The 21,756-nt window shown below is 39.8% G+C and overlaps 2 protein-coding genes across 5 annotated transcripts in view; both read right to left on the bottom strand.

Annotated features, from left to right (window-relative positions):
* Window positions 1–1,589: 1,589 nt before the first annotated feature.
* On the bottom strand, window positions 1,590–13,240 carry agpat5 (1-acylglycerol-3-phosphate O-acyltransferase 5 (lysophosphatidic acid acyltransferase, epsilon)). The gene is made up of 8 exons (XM_040001906.1): window positions 12,388–13,240; window positions 11,713–11,782; window positions 11,516–11,631; window positions 10,150–10,239; window positions 9,088–9,178; window positions 8,049–8,210; window positions 4,918–5,041; window positions 1,590–3,542 (listed from the first exon to the last, which is right to left on the bottom strand). The coding sequence occupies exons 1-8, from the start codon at window positions 12,604–12,606 to the stop codon at window positions 3,317–3,319; spliced, it is 1,098 nt and encodes a 365-aa protein (XP_039857840.1). The 5' UTR covers window positions 12,607–13,240; the 3' UTR covers window positions 1,590–3,316.
* A 1,933-nt stretch (window positions 13,241–15,173) lies between these two features.
* mcph1 (microcephalin 1) overlaps window positions 15,174–21,756 on the bottom strand; it is a 32,817-nt gene continuing 26,234 nt past the window's right edge. For 3 of the 4 annotated variants that reach the window (XM_040001850.1, XM_040001852.1, XM_040001851.1), the window contains exons 14-15: window positions 15,693–15,930; window positions 15,174–15,598 (exon numbers count right to left, since the gene is read on the bottom strand). In XM_040001850.1, the coding sequence (XP_039857784.1) occupies window positions 15,546–15,598; window positions 15,693–15,930 (291 nt within the window). In that variant the 3' untranslated portion in view covers window positions 15,174–15,545. Of the gene's footprint in view, window positions 15,599–15,692; window positions 15,931–19,589; window positions 19,671–21,756 lie in introns of those variants that run through there. The other variant, XM_040001853.1, reaches the window with a different exon arrangement.

A 21,756-nucleotide genomic window follows, 5' to 3' on the forward strand; every position in this document is an offset into this window, starting at 1 on the left:
AAATAAAATCTACAGTAAACTGCACACTCCTACTGTAAAGCTTTACTTTACTTCTCTGTAGTATCATAGTTCCCCAGCGCCGTGGCCCAAAGAACTTACCCACGTCACAGATGGTGATGTGAAGAGTCTGCTCTCTTGGATCTTCAGCAGCATGTCCCAGATGATGCATCAGAACCAAACAGGCACATCAGAAAACTTGTGACTGAAGGCGAGGACTTTGTCATGAAGAAGAACTAGAGGACTGGTGGAAAGAAACTTGGGGTGAAGCTAGACAAGAACAAAGAAATGAAAAAGGAGGACGAGAAGACAAAACTGAAGGGTGAGAAGAAATTGGAAAAGTTACTGGGGATTAAAGAAATGCAGGAGATGAAGTAAGAAATTTAACAAAAACTTGATGAAAGGATGAGAAAAGGTTGGATGATAAGAAGAATTAGCAGTATAAAAGTAAAATTAAAAGAAAAAGGAATGACTTGTGTTTTTTCAAGCACAGCATGCAGAGCTGCAGAACAAAGAAAACAAAGTGCAAAGAAAGGGGGAAAAGGAAAGTCAAAGGGAGGGAACAGGCTGAGCAGACAGGAAAAAAAGTAAGAGAGTAAAAAAACAAAAAAGAAAGAGTTAAAATAAGAAAAGGTGACAAAAGAGAAAATAAGGACCAACACAAACAGAGAGGAAGAGGAGGAGAAAAGAGTTCAGAAGCCAGAGAAGAGGAGAAGGAGCTCGGCTTCAGGAACTGGATCTGAAGCGTGACTGTGCCAAGTGATGGGGAAGGTAAAGACTTGCCTTTCTGCCTCCCCCCTCTATAGGGGTGTTTGCAGGATTTAAATGGGGGAACAGAGGAGAGCCAATAACAAGGCTGAAGGGATCATGGGAAATCAGAATATTTCATGAGAAATTAAAAAACAGAATTTAGAAAAAAACTGGTGCAGAAAACTTAGGACATGTTTTAAAAGACACTGTAAAACCAGGCATTGCCTTAGTTCATGTTGACCAACTGATTTGCAAAAAAAAAAAAAAATTAGAGCCAGGGCCCCCTCCCCTCCCCGCCTCACTCATCATCGTCTCCATTGTTCCCTTTCTCTGCCCACCTCCTCCTTTATCTCAGCCCTCTGTTGACCATCCATCACCAATCATTAAAAACTAAACATCATCAGGTTTATTTCTGCATGATGTTGTTACTCTGAATAAACACAACAGGTTAAACCCCACAGCAGACCGACTGCATCTCATTGTTGAGCTGGTGCTTATCTCACTAATTTCAGAAATGCCTGCCGTTTGTGTTATTGATATTAATGCATTCCCAGGCTTTTAATCTCCAAGCTAAGTGCCAAACTTAACTTCAGTCACTCATGCAGTTGGGAAGAATCATTTGTATGGAGGGCTGTGAAAGGTCCTAAGACGGAAGAGGCTGCTTACAAAACTTTGAAAGGCAGTTTAAACACCACAGCCCACCCGAGTATTGTTCCTGACCATGAGAAGTAATAAAGCATAATGTATATACATAATACAGAGGCAGAACAGTATGCATCTTCTACATATATCTGATATCAAACTTATAATCAAAGCAGTAAGAGCAACAGAGAAGAGACAACTTGCCCAGGAAAACCACTTTATTTCATTCTCACCCCCAACTTCCATAACTTACACGCATTAAAGGTTTCACCATTTAATAATAGTCCTCAAGTGTAAATCAATGCATTCTTAGAGGAAAATAAGCCACTATGAACTGTAGACAGTGTTGCCGCATGCTGCAGTGAGCAGCAGCTCCAGCAGAGAGCGTCTGTGCAGTCACCTGGCGGAAAGAAAATAGAGCCACCGTGGCGCTCTGTGAGACGGCCGAGGACCGACTCCTCCAAAGAGAAGGCACGCATTTCCAAAAACAGTTGGCATTTAAACACTGTCTACACAGAGTTTCCTGATGAGTTACAGTCAGAGCTCGTCTGGATAAAAATGACTAGAAAATGGCTGACAAAGGTCATTTAAAAACAAGGAAGGATTATTCAAGTGAGGTATTAGAGCAAGATGTAAATTACTATACCATCCACACAAGGAAATAAAACACATCAGGCTACAGGAGGTCGTAAATACGTAAAGTGACGCGTGGAAAATGCAACGCTTTCATGGTAAACAACGACAACAGACACACAGTGCATTTCACGATACAATGATGTTTAAAATACAAATGGCTTTGAGTGCACAGGAAACCTGCGATATACTGTTAACATGGCTTTGTCAGCTTTTTGTTAGGTAGACAGACGTGAACCTTAACACGGTCGTAACAAATGCATATAGAAAAGTTATGAATAATTATGAAAAAAATCAGATTTTTTTAATAACTCAGAGGAACAAACACGTAAAGTCTCTTTGCCGTCGTCGACAACGTATTGCTCAACTTAAAACACGCAGAGACGCTCTCAGTGGGACGATGTGGAAAAACAAAACGCAACAGGTTTTGGCAATGACTGACGATTTTAAAGGTGGAAGTAATGATTTACATTAGTGGAACAAGTTCACTGACAGTCCTCCACTGCGAGCTCCAACAGTGTTTCTTGACAAAAAAGGCTGAGCTGAAAAGAGAAAAGGGGGAGGGGCTAGTCTTTCACAGATGCACAAATATACTTGTTCTTACGGCTACATTCACAGTGAGGAAACAAAAGACGAATATTTAAAATAAACAATGTAGCTGGTGTCACCCGTATGGACCCGTGTAGAGGACTGCCTGTTGTTCGACCAATGTAAAAAACCAAAAACAAACATCACCTTACACGAGGGGGAAAAGTGCATTTCTTCCTGATATGAGACTTGGCATGAAACAAGACAAACATTACAACCAATACCAATAAATCAGTGCACTTAAATGATCAATCAGCAGCAGGCTGTGCTCTTTAGTACAGCAGCCGACCGTGATCGTTGCATGTGTTTTTAGAGTGCTTGGCACACTTTGCTCTCAGAAATAATTAGAACTCTAAACTGGCCAAAGACCAAAGAAGAAGAAAACAGCATGCAAGGATACTAATTTGGCTAAATCCAATGAAAGGAAGGAGGGGTTATTTTAATAGAGGTATGTAGCTATTTCAATAACTTTTGGGGAATATAATACTTTAACAAAGGTTTTGTCATTTCAGGTTGAGGAGGGAGCAAGTAGCACAAAAGGCTAACATTTCTCAGTGTCTCCGGTCAAACAGTCAAACAAAAATATCTCTGAGCCTTTTATCACATACTGCTCTGCATCTGGAGCATACATTGTGTCGCGATACAGGAAAATGGCACCGTCTCGAGTCTTTTGTGCGTCTCATCGTGGCAGACTGGCCTCTATTTGTTAGGGAAAAATGTTTACCCACAGCCAGCCCAGCAGCGTCCCACACACCCAGGTTCTCACGTACAGCTTCCTGCCCTTTTCTGTCAGCAGCATTGGCAGTGTCAGTCCCCCAAGGATGACCAAGGAGGGCAGGGTTTTCGAGAGATTCAGCGGAGAAGGTTTGCCCTCACCGGGGAACTTGCATAATTTGTCTGAATCCTGCGACTCGTAGAAATTGGTCAGCAGCCTTTGAAAAGAAAAAAAAAGTCTCATGAAATCAGGATGAGGAGAGAAAAACATTTGAGACTATTTTTGTCACTTTCACGTCTTTCTTACAGACTAAGAAATCACACATTGTCTGTTATACTACAACAAAGGAATACCAAAACAAATGTTTTCTTGTCATTAGTATAACAGTAAATAAAATTAAAGTTTATTACAGTGGGTTCACAGAAAAGAAAATATTTTCTGTGAATTTACAATACAGGTAATGAGCTACCAGTACTTTTATATGCAGTTTTACACCTCTGACCTTGATTTCTTCATCATGTAGAAAAGAAAAAAAAAAGATTTTCTTAAAACACCTCATGGATTAAAATGTGCAGGTCAACTCTTTTTTTTGAAGCAGAGAAAAAGGGGACATTTATTTCTTTTTACAGGTTATGAAGCTGAAATGAGCTGATCTGGACCACTTAAACTTAAGAGTACTTGGACCATGACGTAAATTGAATTTGACACCACTGATCTAGACCCTTCTCTGTCTGTGCCCACATGGAAATGTCACAAAACCATTATTCAAATGGTTTCTTCAGAGGTAATGTCACATAATCACACCAGAGAAGCTACAAAAGAAAACCTTACTTTTCTGTGTTTCTCACTAAAAACCAAGAAGCTATCCGCGACGAGCTGTCAGTGTAAAGACAATTTAATTAACGAGCAAATCGGCGACCACATTTGACCCAATTGTACACGTGTGCCTGAAGCAGCCTTTTTTTTTTTTTTTTTTTTTTACTTACTAAACTGTGTGCCAAGAAGCAATTCTTATATACAGTTTGTTGTCCACAACTACAAAAAGTCAAAACCACATTGTGTTCTTTCACCGTCACAACAACCCTTAGACACGCTTTTCTCAGTTTGCCAACATGTGTAACTGTTTTTGTTACGGGTCGATTTGTCGTTTATGTCTTTTGTTCACAGGTCTTGATTAACAAACGATCTTTATCCAAATGAGAAAGCTTATTAAAATAAATGATTTATTAATTATTAACTTCATAATGACTACCTGGTATTGTTTTATTAGTAATTAATTAGTTCTCTTCTTTTTTTGTATACGATGCTATGTAGAGTAAATAATTATGTTTTCCGGCTGGAAACCTGTGAAACAAAACCCTTTGTTATATTTTACTGGTTGAATATTAAGTTGGTACTGTGTTAATTTATTCTAACTACAGAAACACAAAGTTAAGGTTTATCTCTCTGTAACAGAGCGGTGGCACACAAAAGAAGTCGTTTTGCAAAAACACCTCACATATTGACTAGATGACATGCAATTTCAACATGATTAATTACTCCACACACAAGTGCGTGTACATGCTCTCACACACAGGCACGCACACACTCACCGGTCCTTGATTTCGAAGCGATCGTGCAGCCATCTGCGGAAAAACGCCGGCTCCGAGGGAATTTCTTTTATGTCCACACGGTTGAAGTGTATGTGGATGCGGCGGCATTCTTTGCAGAGGAATTCTGTCAAAGAGAAAAAAAAATAAATCCATAAAAAGACCAATCAAAAACAGGAAAAGCCTGTCAGTGCAACGACACGTACAGTAAGCACTTAAAAACCAACACGAGGTGACAGTGATGGACTGGAGCTGCTGTGATGCAATTGCCCAGTAAAGACCAGTAAAGGAAGGAAATCACTTAAAGGCAATTCCAAAACAGTCACTGGTGTTACATCATATGACACAAAAGACAAAACATCTTTCCAAATATTATAGATTTAATGTTTCAGTTTCAACTTTTCTTCATACAATATGTTAAAATCCAACTGTCAGTCTGCACTTAAGCAAAGAAACAGAAAGTCACACGTCTGAGGAGGTCATATATAAAAGCGTAACCAAGTGTGAACGCTCAAGGCTGCTCGTCTATCCCCAGAGACCTTCAAGTTCCTGTTTCCACAACATGCAATATCATCAGGAAATGTGGCACTGAGGCCAAAAGAGGAAACTTGATCGAAGTCGGCAGCGAAAGACTGCTGGAGAGAGCACCTCCATCAGCGGCTGCCCGGATTTAAATTGACCTTCGCACACAATGTGTGCCAGTTTAACGAGCGCCGACAACTCGTTGACGGCTGAAGGCACGAAAATATTTTTACTGTAACGCACAATAAAAACGCCGGAGTCAGTCTTAAGGTGCAAAGCAGTGTTGGTGCATTTCCTCCTCGTGCTTGCAGGGGGTTAAATCCTGTTTTTGGGTTTCTTGGCTGCAGACACTCGTGTTTGGCACCGAGAGGCTAAAAGACTCTTAAAGCGTTTCATAAATCAAAGCTCAGTCTCAATGACTGCATGTCATGTGTGTTTGAGCAGAACAATGCTGCAAAACAACCTTTAAAAAACAACCACCTGGAAGGGAAAACAACTCTGCTGTGAAGTGACAAACAACTCGCTATGATCCAAATATCTTTAATAAAAACAGAGAGGGAATCTTTGATCTCGCGAGTTGAAAGAAACAGATTGCTACCATGAGCGGTGCAGTTACAAGTTGGACCATAATATTTTAAACAAGGATAGTCTTTACAATTTTACCTCCTTAACATGCATCTTTCAGCAGGAATTTGACGGCTTTAACAAATATTTCGCATGAGCCGACTGCACCACAGATTCCCATGTCACAACACTGCTGCCACCATGTTTGACAGGTGGTCTGAGCTGTACCTTTCCTTCTCCATACTTTTCTCATTGATACAAGTTCATGTTTATTTCTTTGGTCCAATATTATTGCAGAACAGTGCAGATGCTTTTAGAGGCTTTCTGGCAAAGTGTAATCTGTCCTTCTCATTCCTGAGTTCGCTCCCCTCTGCACGTGCATTCAAGGTGTTTGACAATCACACTCCTGCCTCCTTGAGAGAGTATACTTTGTGTGTGGTTAGATGTTGTGAAGTTGTCTTTCTCAACGTCATTGTGCACTTTAGCTGTCTTCTGTGGTCTTTTAGGCCTTCTGATGTTGCTGAAATGGCCAGTCTTCTTTTTAGCAAAGGCAGCTGGCGGATTGTTGATTTGGACACTTAAAACTTCTCTCTGATAACCTGACAGCTTAACAACAGCCTCCCTCACATGCACTGACCTTCAGATGTCACGTCTCCTTCATTTATCATAAAAAAGGGACGGGTCTCCATCTGGCCATGAAACTGCTTGTCAGTCTATTGTCAAACTAATTTTGACAATGAAAAATTGGGAACTTCGCATAAAAATTGCTACAATTCAGAAACACTTCATGGATTTTATTATTTTTCTCTCTTATTCTCTTTCATTTAAAGCTGAACATGTGCACTTCAATCACATCAACTGATTTAAAAGCTGCGGTGAAGTACAAAAGCAAAATTACAAATATGTGTAATCGTATACAAGTAGTACTCCAGAAGATAAGAACGTAATTTGTAATCACTGGTAACAATCAAGCATTTGTTCTTAAGTTATAATTTAATCAGTTTAAAGATTTGTGTTGTTGTTTTTAATACACTCAATAAAAAAGGGATATAAAACTTTATTTGCAATAGCATTATCCCCCCCTCCTTCACAGTCAGTGAACAAATCCAAGTAACCAATAAGTTAATAAAGTTATTTTTAAGTCGGCACATTTTGGCTGCTACCATTTTTTTAAACCATGTTTTTGTGACTACGAAGGAAAAGTCCTGGACCACATGCTAATGTTGTAGCGATGCAAAAACCACCCCTTATTTACAGCTATCAACACAAGAGGCCTCCCACAGAGGCACTGAAATGACTGCAATCAAATCAACAAGCCATTCTGATTTGAAATGCATTACATTTAATATTAAGAATGTGTTTTTTGTTGTTTTTGTTAAGTAAAGCAGGAATTGGAGCAGCAAATATTATAATTTCTATTGTGCAGTAAATCACTAATTTATCCTCTCAATTTGCAGCTATTAAAGGACTACAGAAATATGCTGAATGCTAATTTAGTCACCCTGATAAGAAACATTTGCTTTGGCAGCCTCGAGTCACTTCCAGCTCCTTGTGAAATCACCAGCGTCACCTTCGCCACATGAGGCCAGGAAGTGCGTGAGGACAGGAATGCTTTTCTATTCTCTGTTCTGTTTTCTAGAAACACACAGATGTTTATTCCTGAAACGGGATGTTTTTTTGTTTTTTTAATTCATTCAAAGAGCGCTTGTTGAACAACTGGGAACACGGAATAATCAAAGGCTCCAAAACACCGAGTCATGTTGTTTACAGGAAGGTGTGACTGTTAATAGGTGATGTTTGCTGTGTGATTAATTACCGGTGGCGTCGTTTACAATGTTGAAGAACTAATAATACTCCGTGTGTGTGTGTGTGTGTTTAAGGATGCACTGATTAAGAAGAAAGCAAACTGAGGTCGCTGTTACGGGCAAACCAAAGCATATCTCGTGCAACAACAACTGCCGTCTACAGAAATAAAGGTGCGCGTAATCAGCTGTAACACCAACAACATAACCCCCCCGACTCGTGTCTAAAACGACACGCCTGCATACCTGGCATCGCTGGTGCAGATCTCCTCTGCCCGGAGCTGTCCAGCGTTCCCTCGTAGGCCACAGTGACGTCATACACAGCATCCAGGTGGCCCTTCATAGTATCGATGGCTACGTGAGCTGCTTTCATTCTGGGTGTTAGAGTGTGCTTCAGGACAGTGAGCCCTGTGAAAAATATGTAAAAACCGTCATAAATTTGTTTCTTATCAGCACATGCAACCAGTGTTTTACATATTACAGTCCCGGTGTCTTAGTGATTTATGAGCCACGCAGACGGCTCCTCATACACGAGTGTGCATGGGAACCTTTGTTGTGCGCCATCTCCCCATCTCTTCTCATTTCCTGCCAGCTCCACTGCTCTACTGTAAAACAGGTGACGGCTAGAATCCCCCGCAAAATGAAGAAAAACAAATGTGAATGTGGCTGTTTGAGATATTCACAGCAAAGCTTGGTGGATCCTAGGTTGGTGTGCCACCGTCCTCTGCTCACTAATGCCACACTAATAACAGATAATGTCATGCGCACATGTCAGCTCTCCAGAGCGATTTATTTGGATTAATGGGGGAAGGTGATATTCAGTGCCGAGGCCGAGATAGTCCTAATCTCTGCAGAATCGAGGCTGTTTGTGAGCAGAAAGCAGCACAAGCCCCTGAACTGTTTCAGTTCATTGCACTTCATGGTGGTGCCAAAATAACAAAGCTGGTGGAATGTGGCTACTTCTCAGCACAGCACCAGTATTACAATATTTTTTATTTAGTGAGGTTTTTACCTGATATGTTTACTGTTCCATATAATCTTTTATATTCATGAGCATTTATATGGCTTTCTGAGTCCTTAATCCTACTGAATCCAGGTCTGCTTCTAGTTTTATACAGTTTTTCTCATTTGTTAACGCTCAAGAAAGTTTTATTTGCAGGTTATGTTTTAGTGGTCAAAGAAGGTCACAGAACTAAATTTAAGTCAGCTGTTTTACTGACTGAGTGGGCTGAACTGAATCAGTATGCACAAGTACAGCAGTGAGTGGCTGCTGTTATGGCTCTACCTTCTTTCGCAGCAAAAGCCTGACTGTCAGCGATAACATTCTTGAGGTCTGGATTATACCGAGTTCCTTCAGGGAAGATGACGAGGTACATCTATGAGGAGAAAAAGCACATGAAATCAAAGACACAGTTTTCTAACAAATGTACTATTTGTTGAGAAGGAATCTGTAAACCCAACATTGTTTAGGCTTAAAAGAAAATGAAAACATTTTAACGGGTTATCTTGATTCATACCAGTTTAGATTCCAGCTAACCTGAAAACAAACCCTGCTTCCCAGGCCCCGGCTGTATCTGATTCATCTACTGTTGCCCAACCTGTGCAGATGCCTTTATGACAACATTTGCACCAAATGAAACTATGCAGCAGTTTGAACCAATGTGAATTACTGGCATCCGCAGCCAAGTGGGATTTACCGATTCCAGCCAAACTGAACCATTTGTGAAAATTTGTGTCTTTATTAATATGATCGCACGTTTCTTGTCTCAGTTTCCAATTTTTTGTTCCATTAACAATTGATTACATGAACAGGAACTATCAGCAGTGAACTGTGTTACACAGTTTTCACAGTGAGCCTTTTGGAAACCATGACGGCTTGTGCTACAACACACACATACGCACAGGCAACACTAATCCCCCACAGTCAAATCCAAAAAAGCGATTAAAAGCAAGTCCTTGCACCGCAGCAAACACACAAAACAAATGAATCTCAACACATAAAAACATCCAGTTATCCATTTAGATGGAGTAAAAACTGCTGCCTGTTTGCCACGGCAGAAAATAAAACATTTTACTGACACAGAACAAAAAAACCCCCAAAAAAACCCCTGAAATATTTATAACTTTAATTTCAATTACCATCTTGTTTTCATAAATATTCCAGGAGGTAAAAAAAAATTAATGTGTTGAAATGGTAATGGCTTCAAATGACCTTTGAACAAAACATTTTGGATTTCCTGTTTTAAGAATATAATTACGTGCAATTTAAATCTTGAAGCCTCTTTTGTTTCAACTTAAGAGACAAAAAAGATTTACATTCAGGAAATACTTGAAGATGTGTAGTTACCGGTGCTCCACGCTGAGTCTGAGCAAGGAGCTTCTTCCTCATCGCCTTTTCATTGAACTTTGAGCTTCGTTTCACATAGATTCCCCCGTGCTAGGTAGAAGAAAAAAAAAAAAAAAAAAAAAAAATCCAAATGAGATTAATAGAGTAGTTAATTAATAGAGAAGCTGTGGTTCAGGTCTACTAATCAGAAGGTTGGTGGATCGTTTCTCGGCTCTACTCGGTGTCAGAGTATCCTTGGGCAAGATGTTAACCCTGAGTTGTCCCTGATGCATACATCACAGTGTTGATGTATTACAAAACAAACAAACAAAAAGCATTTGGTAAAAAGTGCGTGTATGAATAGAAGTGATTGGGTGAGTGAGACTTAAAGTGCTCTACTGAGTAGAAAAGCACTACATATGTTTATAGCAGAGATTTTTTTTAATGCTATGGAACACAATTGTGCAAAATGAAGGCTGCATTTAGAGATGGGTTTGGTTTATTATGTTTATTACAGATGGTGTGACCCCAATCCTAAGTGTGGTCTCTTGGCTTAGGTGTGCTTTCATCAACAACAAATTGAGACTTTAGAGATGAGACGAAAGCTTTGCTACAAACCAGTCACCACACACAAACAAAAAATTCTTGTGTCAAAGACTCTTCCTGTTTTAGACAGCGTTCTCACATGTTAGAAGAGTGTTTGTGGTAATCACCCGGCCACACTGGGGTTAGCCTTTTTTATTCTGAGATCTGTAAATTCCAAGCTGAGGCTGCAAACAATGCAGCGCATTCAGAGACAACTCCCTTCCACTCTTACAGAGAAGAAACGCAACTTAAACATGTTGATACATACATACACCTGGCGGGCATGGTAGAATCATTTTGTTTTTTTTCCTTGCCCCAAACCAGCCCTTATATCCATCTGTGTATGTGTTACTGTGGCAAAATATGTCAGGTTAACTACCATGACGTCTTAATGATCCAAGATGAAGTGACGAAACTTTACAGGTTAAGTTCAAATGGAATGCCAACGTTGCAGCACTGGTGTAACCCATGAGCACTCATGTTGTATAATAATGCAGTAAATATCAGTCACAGTGCCAAGCTGGTAAATGCTTTTATACTCTGAGCTCTCAAAACGCTGTACACACCTTGCCCCATTAATACAAGCACTTTTTTTCTACTCAAGTGCTTTTTATATAACATTCACACACATTCATACTCCAATGGATGCATCGGAGAGCAACTTGGGGTTAGCAGTATCTTGCCAGGGACTGGAACCACCAACCTTCCTGTCTACTTCCTGAACTACAGCCACCCCAGATTAAGCAGCTGGTCTCTTCTTAATCTTAAAAATGACCTCCTCATACTCACACAGATACATTACCTCAGAGAAATACCATCCATACAGCGGCAGCCACTTGAGTCCATCTTTAAGGACATATCTGACATGACCCAGAGCGCTCTGCCTGATGGCAAGCATGTCAGCAATGATCCAGTCAGCTACAAAAGAAAAGGTTAGATATTTGAATAGTGCTTTACATTGGACTACATTTTATAAAGCTTGATATTCAAATTAAGTACCTGTGCATTGATGATTTGACAGGTAAACCACATTCTCCTTGTTCTTTGGTATATCTCCATAAATAACAATCTACAGAAAAAGAAAAGAAAGCAGGTTGAAGGCAGTATACGTGTCAGCAAAAAGTTCATTTTACATCACTGTAAAATTAACATTTATATTGTTTCATTAAATGTTAAAACTTGAGTCTTTGCAATTAATCCTAAAGAATTTACTCAAACACTACAGCACATTTAAGAAGCCTTCATTTGAGGATACTGCAATGAATTTATGAGATTACAGTAATCATTTTCAAAGGCAAAGGTCAGCCAGCTACACCACTGTACGTGCCTTCAGTAAACACACCTTAACGTACGAAAACCGCCTATTGTTCTAGGTGTGGCAACAGCAGTGCCAAAGAATGCAGACTTTCTTGCAATGTGTCTGGTCCATCTGGTTAACTGGGCTGAATGTGTACGCACACTCTTACAATGTTATACATTTACCCCAACGGTTTTAACAGATACAGAGACCTGAAAAAGTGCAACATTCTCCACAGACTTTAATCCGCTGTAAGTTGAAAACCTGCAGACATATGCACCCAGAGGCAGCTGTATCTTAAGACAGTCTGTTTTTCTTTTCGTAGACTAGATATTAGTAGGTAAAATAACCCACACACAAAGTGGAGGATCACCCACCTCAACTCCTGTGTAGTTTTCAAAGAAGAATAGGACCATACTCTGGTAGACGCAGTACAACCGGTCGTCTATTTTGTGGTACAAACTCGATGGTAAGATAGTTGACAGCAAGCGCCAAGCCCCCCATGACAGCAGATAAGCCGGGGCTGTCCCCAGCATAATCGTAGCAGGAAACCAGTACCGCAGCGAGTATGTGTGCACAACCAAAGAGAGCAGCATGATTGCACCTCTGGCTCCACTGAAGTGACAGAAAATCCCTGAAGTGGACTGTCAGCGCACGCCGTGATTAAGTAGCAGTGCACCCTGGGTATCCCACAACACACCTGGCCCAATTTCAGCACACCTGTCCCGACTAGTCAGCGGAGGAAAAGTGAGAAAGCTGCAGCAAGAAGGGAATGAGGAGCTAGTTGGCTAAAGCTAATTTTAACCTTGTGTGCAAAAAAAACGCAGTTTGTCAAGTCGGCTCAAGCGCTTAAAGCCATACAGCAATGCATAAACTTAAGCTGCAGTTATCAAATATTAGTACGGACATCTCAGGACAGCAAACCGGAACACGTCCTCAGCCTGAACTCTGCACGTTTACTACAAGTTCAGAAAAAAAGGCATTAGCTTAACTACTCAACGTGCTCGCCAACACAGGAAGTTTTACCAAACGCTACATTTGACATAAATATCTTCTCTAATCGGGGAACCATGACCAAGTCAAAGCCAAAACTCGACCCTGGTGCTAAACGGAAAAAATATTTCCTACTTTCTTCTCTAGGTCCTCATCTTTACCCGGTTAGCTGTTCTCAAACTAGCTTCTTGCACCGCAAATGTCACACACGCCTCCCTACGCAATGACGCCGGGTAAAACCGACTGGCCACGTGACGTAATAGGGGCCAGCCAATCAGCGACAGTGCACCACGAGAACCATATGTTGTAACATTAAAGGCGTATGCCGCGTTTTTTGGTTTTCTTTCCAGCAAAACCCCTCATTTTCGTTTTCTTGTTTGAGAACATGTGGCGTTCAAAAGTTATCTCAGGACACACGTGGAGATTGCTTAATATGATATGTGAATATATTAACGCCATTAGTACTTATTTTTAAAAGTAAAGATAGTAATAGTAATATTTATAGTTGGAAATATAACAGAGCTTTCTGTTTATTTTATTTTAAAGGGAAGATGCACATTCATTAATAGGAACACTGAGGCGGATGATGTAAATATTGGCAGATTTATGCAGGGGATATCTCCAGTGCCTGGCATAGTGGGTTTCTCTTGCTATCTATACACCAAAAATTGCAAAAGCACTACACATTATTCTGCTGGAAGGAGCCATCAGAAGATGGGAACACTGTGGCCATAAAGAGATGGATTTAAATAATGCTCAATTGGTACCAAGGGGCCAAAAGTTTTCCAAAAACATATCACTCACACCATTACACTCTGTACCCTGAACTGTTGATACATGGCAGGATGGATCCATGGTTTCATGTTGTTTACACCGAATTCTGATCCACCAGCTGAAAATGTGACTCATCAGACTAGGCAAAGTTTTTCCAATCTTCCATTGTCCAATTTTGTAGAGCCCATGTGAATTGTAGCCTCAGTTTTCCATTCTTAGCTTAGAGGACTGGCACTGGATGCAGTCTTCTGCTGCTTCTACTTCAAGGTTCAATGTCTTGTGCTTTCAGAGATGCTTTTCTGCACACCTTGGCTGTAATGAGTTACTGTTGCCATCAGTTAGAAGCAGTCTTGCCATTTACTTGCCAACTCTGGTTTCAACAAGGTGTTTTAGCTAGGGAACTAAAGTGAATATTTTCTTTTTCAGACTAAGCTCTGTAAACCCCACAGAGGGTTGTGTGAGAAACTCCAGTAGAGAGGCAGTTTCAATTACTCAGATCAGCCCAGATCAAATCACATTTGCTCCCCATTCTGTTTGGTTTGAACATCCACAGGTCATCTTGACCACATCTACACAACTAAACACACTGGGTTGCTGCTATGCGATTGGATGACCAGTTACATTTGTAATAACACGCGGCTGAACAGGCATACCTAACAAAGCCAGTGAGTTATACTAAAAACTCAGACACAGGAGGACATGAGGCCAATTACAAACACAGAAAATATGTTATTTAGGTAGGTGGGCTATAGTATGCCAGGTATGTGGTGCTTACTAAGAATAGACTGAAAGCCCAGATCCATTTTCTGGGATTTGAAAAGGATTTACAATCCCTTCTAGAATATTCTGTTTTTTAAATCATCATCTGCAGATGATGATAAAATTTGCTAACCTAACATGTAAATGGAGTCAAAATTCATGATGCTGACTTTGGCGCTGCTCTTTAGTTTACTGAGCTTGGTACGAAGCTCCAAAAGTGATCAGTTAAAATGGCAACATCTTCCATGTATTACGTTTGTGTTTCTAAAAAATTGTGACAGTTGCATTTATCCACCTGTATTTATGTAAAAGTGTTTATTTCCCTGTCTGCTGTGGAAAGATGATAAGTGTCAGAGTCCAAGCTGTGAAACATCAGGCTTGTCATCTGTCATCCAGTGCCCCTGCTGAGTAAACTCCAATCACACTTCTTCAGTTCACTGCTGAGTTTTGACCAAGACCAAGCTGTTACACTCATGGAGTAATCATTTCATTACACTACAACAAATCAATAATACATAAGATGACAAACAAGCAAAGAAAAAGAAGTTATTTTTATCGTACATTTTGATCCAGGAGTTCAGGAAACAAGGTCCAAAATCAATTTTTTGTAAATAAAGTATTTATTCAAAAGAGATATTGCAAAAACATTTATAATCACACAAAATTTACTTTCTATTTACAATGTCAAACTGGCTCATTAAGGATTTTTAAACTCACATTGTCTTATTTTGTTCATTTTTACACAGTAGTGCTTTCTACTTTAACCCAGGACAGTAAATAAGTTAGGGTTTCACAGTAACTGAGATTATTTCTTATTCAACAGTCCCAAAGGGTTAACAAAAAATCTATGAACACAAAAAAAGATAAGAAATCTGACCAAGATGAATATTGCATGGAAGAAATGAGGTAAACTATACAATCGCACACCATCACACATTCAATTGTTAAAACTACACTTCATGTTCCGAAAAACAGGAAAAAGAGAGAAAATAAGAAAAGTCAGTGGTGGTCACTCCAGCTCATAGTTATCGTATGACAGCTGCTTCAGATGTGTGATACTGTCTGAAATAAAACCACACAAAACGAGACAAAGTTAATAGGGACATGCTATTATAGTGACATGATAAATCACAGAACTGAACAGAATATGTCTCACCCAACACCCACTGTTCAGACAGGATCCTGCTTCCCTCTGGCCTCCTGCCGCTGTATTTCCCTATGCAGATTCCCGCCTGCCGCACAGTTTTGCAGACTGTCCCTCCACAGAGCTCAATCAGCTCCACCAGGCTCTGTGTGGGCGGCTGCGAGTGCTGAGACACAAACATGGCAGGCTGACCTTGGAACAGGTCCTGCTGGTGCTCCCCAGCAGACAGGTGCCTCTGGAGACGACAGATCTGTGAAGAAAACGGACATTCAAACGCTGCATGGGTGCATTGTTTTTACTATGTTTTCCTGTTTCAGAAAATAAGCTTGAGACCTTTGTACCAGCCACTTAGTTGTGTACACCTGAGCAGCTCTTCAAGATCAAGATAAAAAAAATTATATCTCAGCGTCACAAATAAGGAATAAAGGTGATTAAAGCAACTTTAAAGACAGCATGGTGAATTTTTTGCAGGCAACCAAATTTAGGCTTTATAGAAAAGGTTGTGAAAAAAAGAAAATATCCAGTGTGTTGCAGTTCTCTTTGTGAAAATACTTTGTTCACGCCAGAACAAATGGCAAGACTGCTTCACTTGGGCTTTAACATAACTGAACGCAAAACATATCAGAACTTGAAGTAGATGAGCTACGGCAGCATTAGACTACACCAGGTGACACCTCTATCAGCTAAGAAGAAGAAACTGAGGCTACAATACACACAAGCTCACCTAAATTGGACAATAGATGATTGGGGAAAAAAACTTGCTTAATGAGTTTTGGATTTATTTGACTACATTCAGATGGTAGGGTCAGAATTCAGTATAAATATCATGAAAACACGGAATCTGCCTTGAATCAACAGTTCAGTCTGTTGCGATGTGCGGGGAATATTTTATGCTTGCGGCCATACCACCGTGAGCATGCCTAATCTCATCTGATCTGCAGGAGTTCTCTACTCACCTCTGTCCACTTCCCAGGTATTTATGTACTACTGCTGCATGTCATTAAATTTGTCTTCTCACTTCCATAATGCATGTTCTCCACCAAACAGTAGCAGTAGAGAGCTGCGCCTCCCTGAGCCTGTTTCCGAAATGACCTGTCCTGAACTGAATATTATCTTTACCCATTCTGGCCCCCTTAGTATGAAGTGAGTATCATTTAAAGGCCACAGCCTACCCAAGCGTTGTTGCTGACCATGCCCGTCCCTTTACGATCACTGTGTACCTATCCTCTGATAACTGCTTCTGGCAGGATATAGCAGCATGTCACAAAGTTCAAATCATCTCAAACTGCTTACTTGAACATGACAGTGAGATCACCAGATCTCAGTCCAACAGGACACCTTTGGGATGTGGAGCAGTGGGAGATTTGCATCATGGATGTGCTGCTGAGAAATCTGCAGCAAGTGATGTGATGCTATCGAGTTAATATGGACCAAAATCCCTGAGGAATGTTTCCAACACCTTGTTGAATTGGTGCCATGAAGTATTAACGCAATTCTGAAGGCAAAAGGTCTTCCAACTCATTAATAGTAAGACGTAACCTATGACGTGCCAGTGAGTATATGAAGTTAGTGCCAGCAGCTTATTGGCATACCTCAGCACAAAAGCTGGAAACAAGACTTAGAAGCTATTCTGGCTCTTTAACAGCAAATCCAGAGTTCATTAAAATGTTTTGCACAAAAACAGAAGTGTAAAAGTTACAGCTCTGCATGTGTGGCAGACTTTGTTGTCTGTTTCTTGATGCTGACTCAAATAAAGAGACTCCAGGAATTAATTAGCATAGTAATGACAGTTTTTTTGTAATCCAACTTCTGACAGAGCAAAGAGCATTACTCAAAATGTCTAAAAGCTAAATTAAAGGCACTGAACCTGCCACATCAAATGTTTTCCACTTTTAACATCTCATTCATCACAACTATACATAATGACAGAGATTCCTTTGCAGAAAAACTCATTGTTAACTTAAAAGATGTGTCATCACTCTGCCTGTTAAATCTCTCTTACATGAAATAGTGGTTAACATCAGGTGCTACTAATTTGATATTTGATATACCTTTATTAGTTATTGGGCTCAGTTCTAAATGAAAACAGGACTCTCATTAACGTCATTAGCAACACCCGTGTTTACCTATTGTTTCGTGTTATAACAGCGGTGTGGATGAAGTCTATGAGCTCTAATGGGGATTATATGACTTTACCAAACTGGATTAATAAGCACAAGCATGTTCACATCATTTTGCCCTGTGATAGCAGTAAACATGCAGGTGCTACTAGCACCATTAACCATGGATTAATTATATTCCAGTCTCACAACAGTTAATGACAGATTAAGAATGAGCCATCATGCACAGTTTCAGGGCCCTGAGGAAGAAGCAATTTATTCTTAATTCTTTTCATTATTTAGTCCTGAGATTTATCGACTGTGACGTGTCAAAATGCCATCTGCGGGGAAAAAAGGTCTGTGAGGAAGTGAGCTGTCGGTTTAGTACAGTATAAACTGTACATGCCCACACAGTCATGAAAAGGGGACACAAGCAAAAACACCACCACAATCGCTCCACGGTGGCCAAGCAGAGACAAACACAGAATAATCATGAACTCATATTGTGTGACTTTACAAGGAATTATGAGTCAATTTAATCTCCCGATGACTGCTCACTAATCCATCAAACATTGTTAGGTTTTTTTGGCACGCTTCCCAGAATTCATTGTGTTCGGATTTTCAGGAAACCTTTGTCCCTTGTAGTTCTACCAAGATTTCAAATGGAAACTTGATAAATATGAGTCACAGCTTTTCTTTCTCTGATAAACATGAAAACAATTTTCTCCCTTTTAAAGATCAGTGCTGTCAACCTGCACGGCACTAAAAGAGGCAAATAGAGCACTCTTCCCTGAAACCGCTTTTACATGATACTAATGTGTGCTGCCGCCGATGAATAAATTCAAGTCAAATTCAAAAATGTTATTCATCTGTGGAGCAAATTAAAGTGTCCACTTTGACCCTCAAAAATCTAATTTGCATTCATCAGAATCACAAATCTGATTCCTTCAAGCCAGTTTCAGCACTGAAGTACTGAAAATAGCCTGAAGGTGGCTGCTGGAGATAAAGCAGCAGTTTGGCTGGGAGGCACACACCCTCACGGCCTAAACCAACGCACAATCACTGCAGCATATGAGACCAATTTAGACAGCAACAGCAGACATTTGCAACCCACAGCTAAATGCTAAACCTCACTCAAATACAGTTTATTGCAGTAGAAAATTGATAAATTCTGATCAAACTCTGATACATCCAAGTAACTCTAATCTGATTAGAATCACATAAACTCAGGTAAGAACAAGTTGAACTACAATCCCAACCTCTGTGCCTTGTTTCATTTTTTTAAGCTCACCTTGTTCTCAGACTTATTTGAAGCTCTTTGCCTGACTGAAGCTGTGATTTTCTTGGAGGGTCTTTCTTTTCAAGTTTGGTAACTGATGCTCTAAATTCTCACAACAGTTCTGTACAGTATGCAGCAGGGTTCAGCTGATAAACTGAAGGGGCAAACGGCTCTGTACCAAGTCAAATACCTGCAAAAAACAGACTTCAAGGATTTAAGTCTTTATTCACAAAATCAGACACTGTTGAGGAAAGAGTTCAGGAAATAGCATCACATTAAATTTAACCTTCATTAAAGATTAAAAGACTTTATCTGAGCTATAATATGGGAGGAAAAACAGAAGCACACATACAAGAAGAAGTTTGTCTATTAATTATTTTGCCTGCCATTTATGACGAATGACAATCACGGTGACAATGTAGGAGCAAATAAGCAAATAAGTCCCCAGTCACAGGCTTAGATTGGTCCATGATCATTGGTCATGAAGGAAAATATGTATTCCCCATACTGTGGGCAAAAACATCCTTGTTATTGCTCTGGTCTCTAGAATATTGGTGAGGTTGCGTGGAAGTGACAGACTTCTCTACAAACACTGTCCAGCTGTTGTCGGAGCTGTAGAGAAACAGTGAAAAGTGTGACACAAACGAGAAACAGAGACCATCCATCCTCAAAGTAGTTGCAGATAGATTTATCATAACTCACAATTCTGTTTGTATCTTATTAATGTCGAATATTAATACCAATTTTTAAGGGTAGAGACGAGCTAAAGCCCACTGCATCAGTATCAGCATATATGCTAAAACATTTTTTTATTTTAACATAATGTGGAAAAAAATGCTTGAGTTAATTTATAAACAGCGTAATCACATATGAAATGTAATCAATAAACGTAACCCATGAAAGTCCAAAATCTTTTTTAAATTTAGCCAATCTCACTTTCTAGGTCTGGTTCTCCGACACATCGAGATCCTCTATCGGTGTGGTTGTTGTTTTTATATTAATGCCTAGAACTTTTGTTCTGCCCCCCTGAATTTGTGCGTTTGTGATGCACGTTGGATCTGTTCCAGTGTATTAAAAGATAATCCTTGACTTTCATTTTTGGGAAGTTGACAAAGTCCCGTGAATTGAGTCTGACATAAAGAGAAGCTGTGCTGTCTAGAGGTGCAGGAGGCAACCTTGAAGGGGAAATAAGGTCAAGTTAAATCAGGTAAGGTTTTTGATTTGTGCTTCTGACTCCAGTGAAACAAAGCAGACAATGATGAGGAGTTTCTACAGTAAGCTACGACTAACCAGATCCCCCCTTTTTCACATATATTCATACAGCACTTTATTCTATGGACTTGAATTGTTTTATATAGCTCACATTCAAACACGTTCAAACTAATAAGCATGCATTTGGGCTGTGGAAGCAAGAACCTTTTTCACCCCAACAAAATGGTACTGATGCCAAAAATGTACAAAATTGTAACACAATGGATGAGCTGCATTTTATTACCTTTTATTTATTCAAATTTTACATTTTTTTTTTGTAAAGTGAGAATCCAGAGAGGGCAGTGGAGGCAAACAGACAGCATGAGCAGCGCTGTAACCAGGATGAATAAATTAGCATCCTTGTATAATCAAACACTTTGTGTTCTCGACAGCTCAGCAGACTTTACATATGTTAACAGCATAAGGAAGCTGTATAAATGGAGCAGTAATAAATTCAATTAATGAATGGTCCCTGGACTGGATGTATGTTTAACTGAATCACTGTTGATGTTCCTGCCCTTCCCTTAGTTTTCAATGACGGTAAAATAAACTGAAATACTGAAAGGGATGCAGATCAATCTACTGCGTGGGTGATTCAGCCTGAACACCTGAAAAAGTCAATATTTTTGCAATGACTGCATGTCCTTCCTCTTTGGTAATGTGCTTAAAATGTGTAACATTTCCTTTATACCATAACTATTACATCAGGCTACTTCCTACAATTCTGTTTTGGTATTTGTACTGTCCCAAGAAAAGGTTTGTGAACGTCGAGTGCTCATAAATGTGGTCTGAACGTCATCTAAACAAATCTAACTGGATCAAATAAATATTTAACAGCTGTACTATTCATGTAAATCTACAATTATCAATCTGCTCTTCTAAAGAAATATTGGCTGGTATGCACCATGCCTCAATTGCAACATCTTTGACAAAACCATATGAGAAGCATTACAGTGATGCTCAACGATGGCAAACATCTACAAAAGCATTTTGAAAGACCAATGTATTCATCGCTCCACAAGTTTTCACAAGAAAATGTAAGGGGAGAGCTACATGACCTGCTGCTTTGTAGAGGCTGGATGGTGCAATGAGAAAATGACCCAGAGGTTGAAAACAATGAGAAGCAGTGTTTAGGAAAACCCAACTGAGATGTTGTCGAATGAGCAACTCAGTGAAATTAAATGTTCAAGCAAATCATCCCAGAAATAATGATGACCTAAAACAGTCTTGTAGGAGTGATGGTTCAACATTCCTCCTACTTGTGGTGCAGGAAACATTTGATGGAGGCTGCTGCAGCTAAAGGAGGTTCTGAGTTACTGAACTAGTTTACCTTGTTTTTTCAGCCTGCACTTTGAGTCCAGTGTGTTATATAAAACATTAAAATTGTGCATGTTCGTGTGTTGTAAGTTTAGTCCGATTCAGTTTTTTGTCATTTTGACACCGAGAA

This window comes from Simochromis diagramma, unplaced genomic scaffold (genome assembly GCF_900408965.1).
Source record: "Simochromis diagramma unplaced genomic scaffold, fSimDia1.1 OVJJ01000421.1, whole genome shotgun sequence".
Classification (NCBI taxonomy): Eukaryota; Metazoa; Chordata; class Actinopteri; order Cichliformes; family Cichlidae; genus Simochromis; species Simochromis diagramma.

Bases quoted from the DNA above. Each gene is read 5' to 3' on its own strand.
- agpat5 (XM_040001906.1), bottom strand. From the start codon at position 12,606: ATGCTGCTCTCTTTGGTTGTGCACACATACTCGCTGCGGTACTGGTTT. The intron at 11,783-12,387 runs GTGGGTGATCCT...CTTTTTCTGTAG, and splicing joins AAAACTACACAGGAGTTGAG to ATTGTTATTTATGGAGATAT. The intron at 8,211-9,087 runs GTAGAGCCATAA...TATTTTTCACAG, and splicing joins GGCTTTTGCTGCGAAAGAAG to GGCTCACTGTCCTGAAGCAC.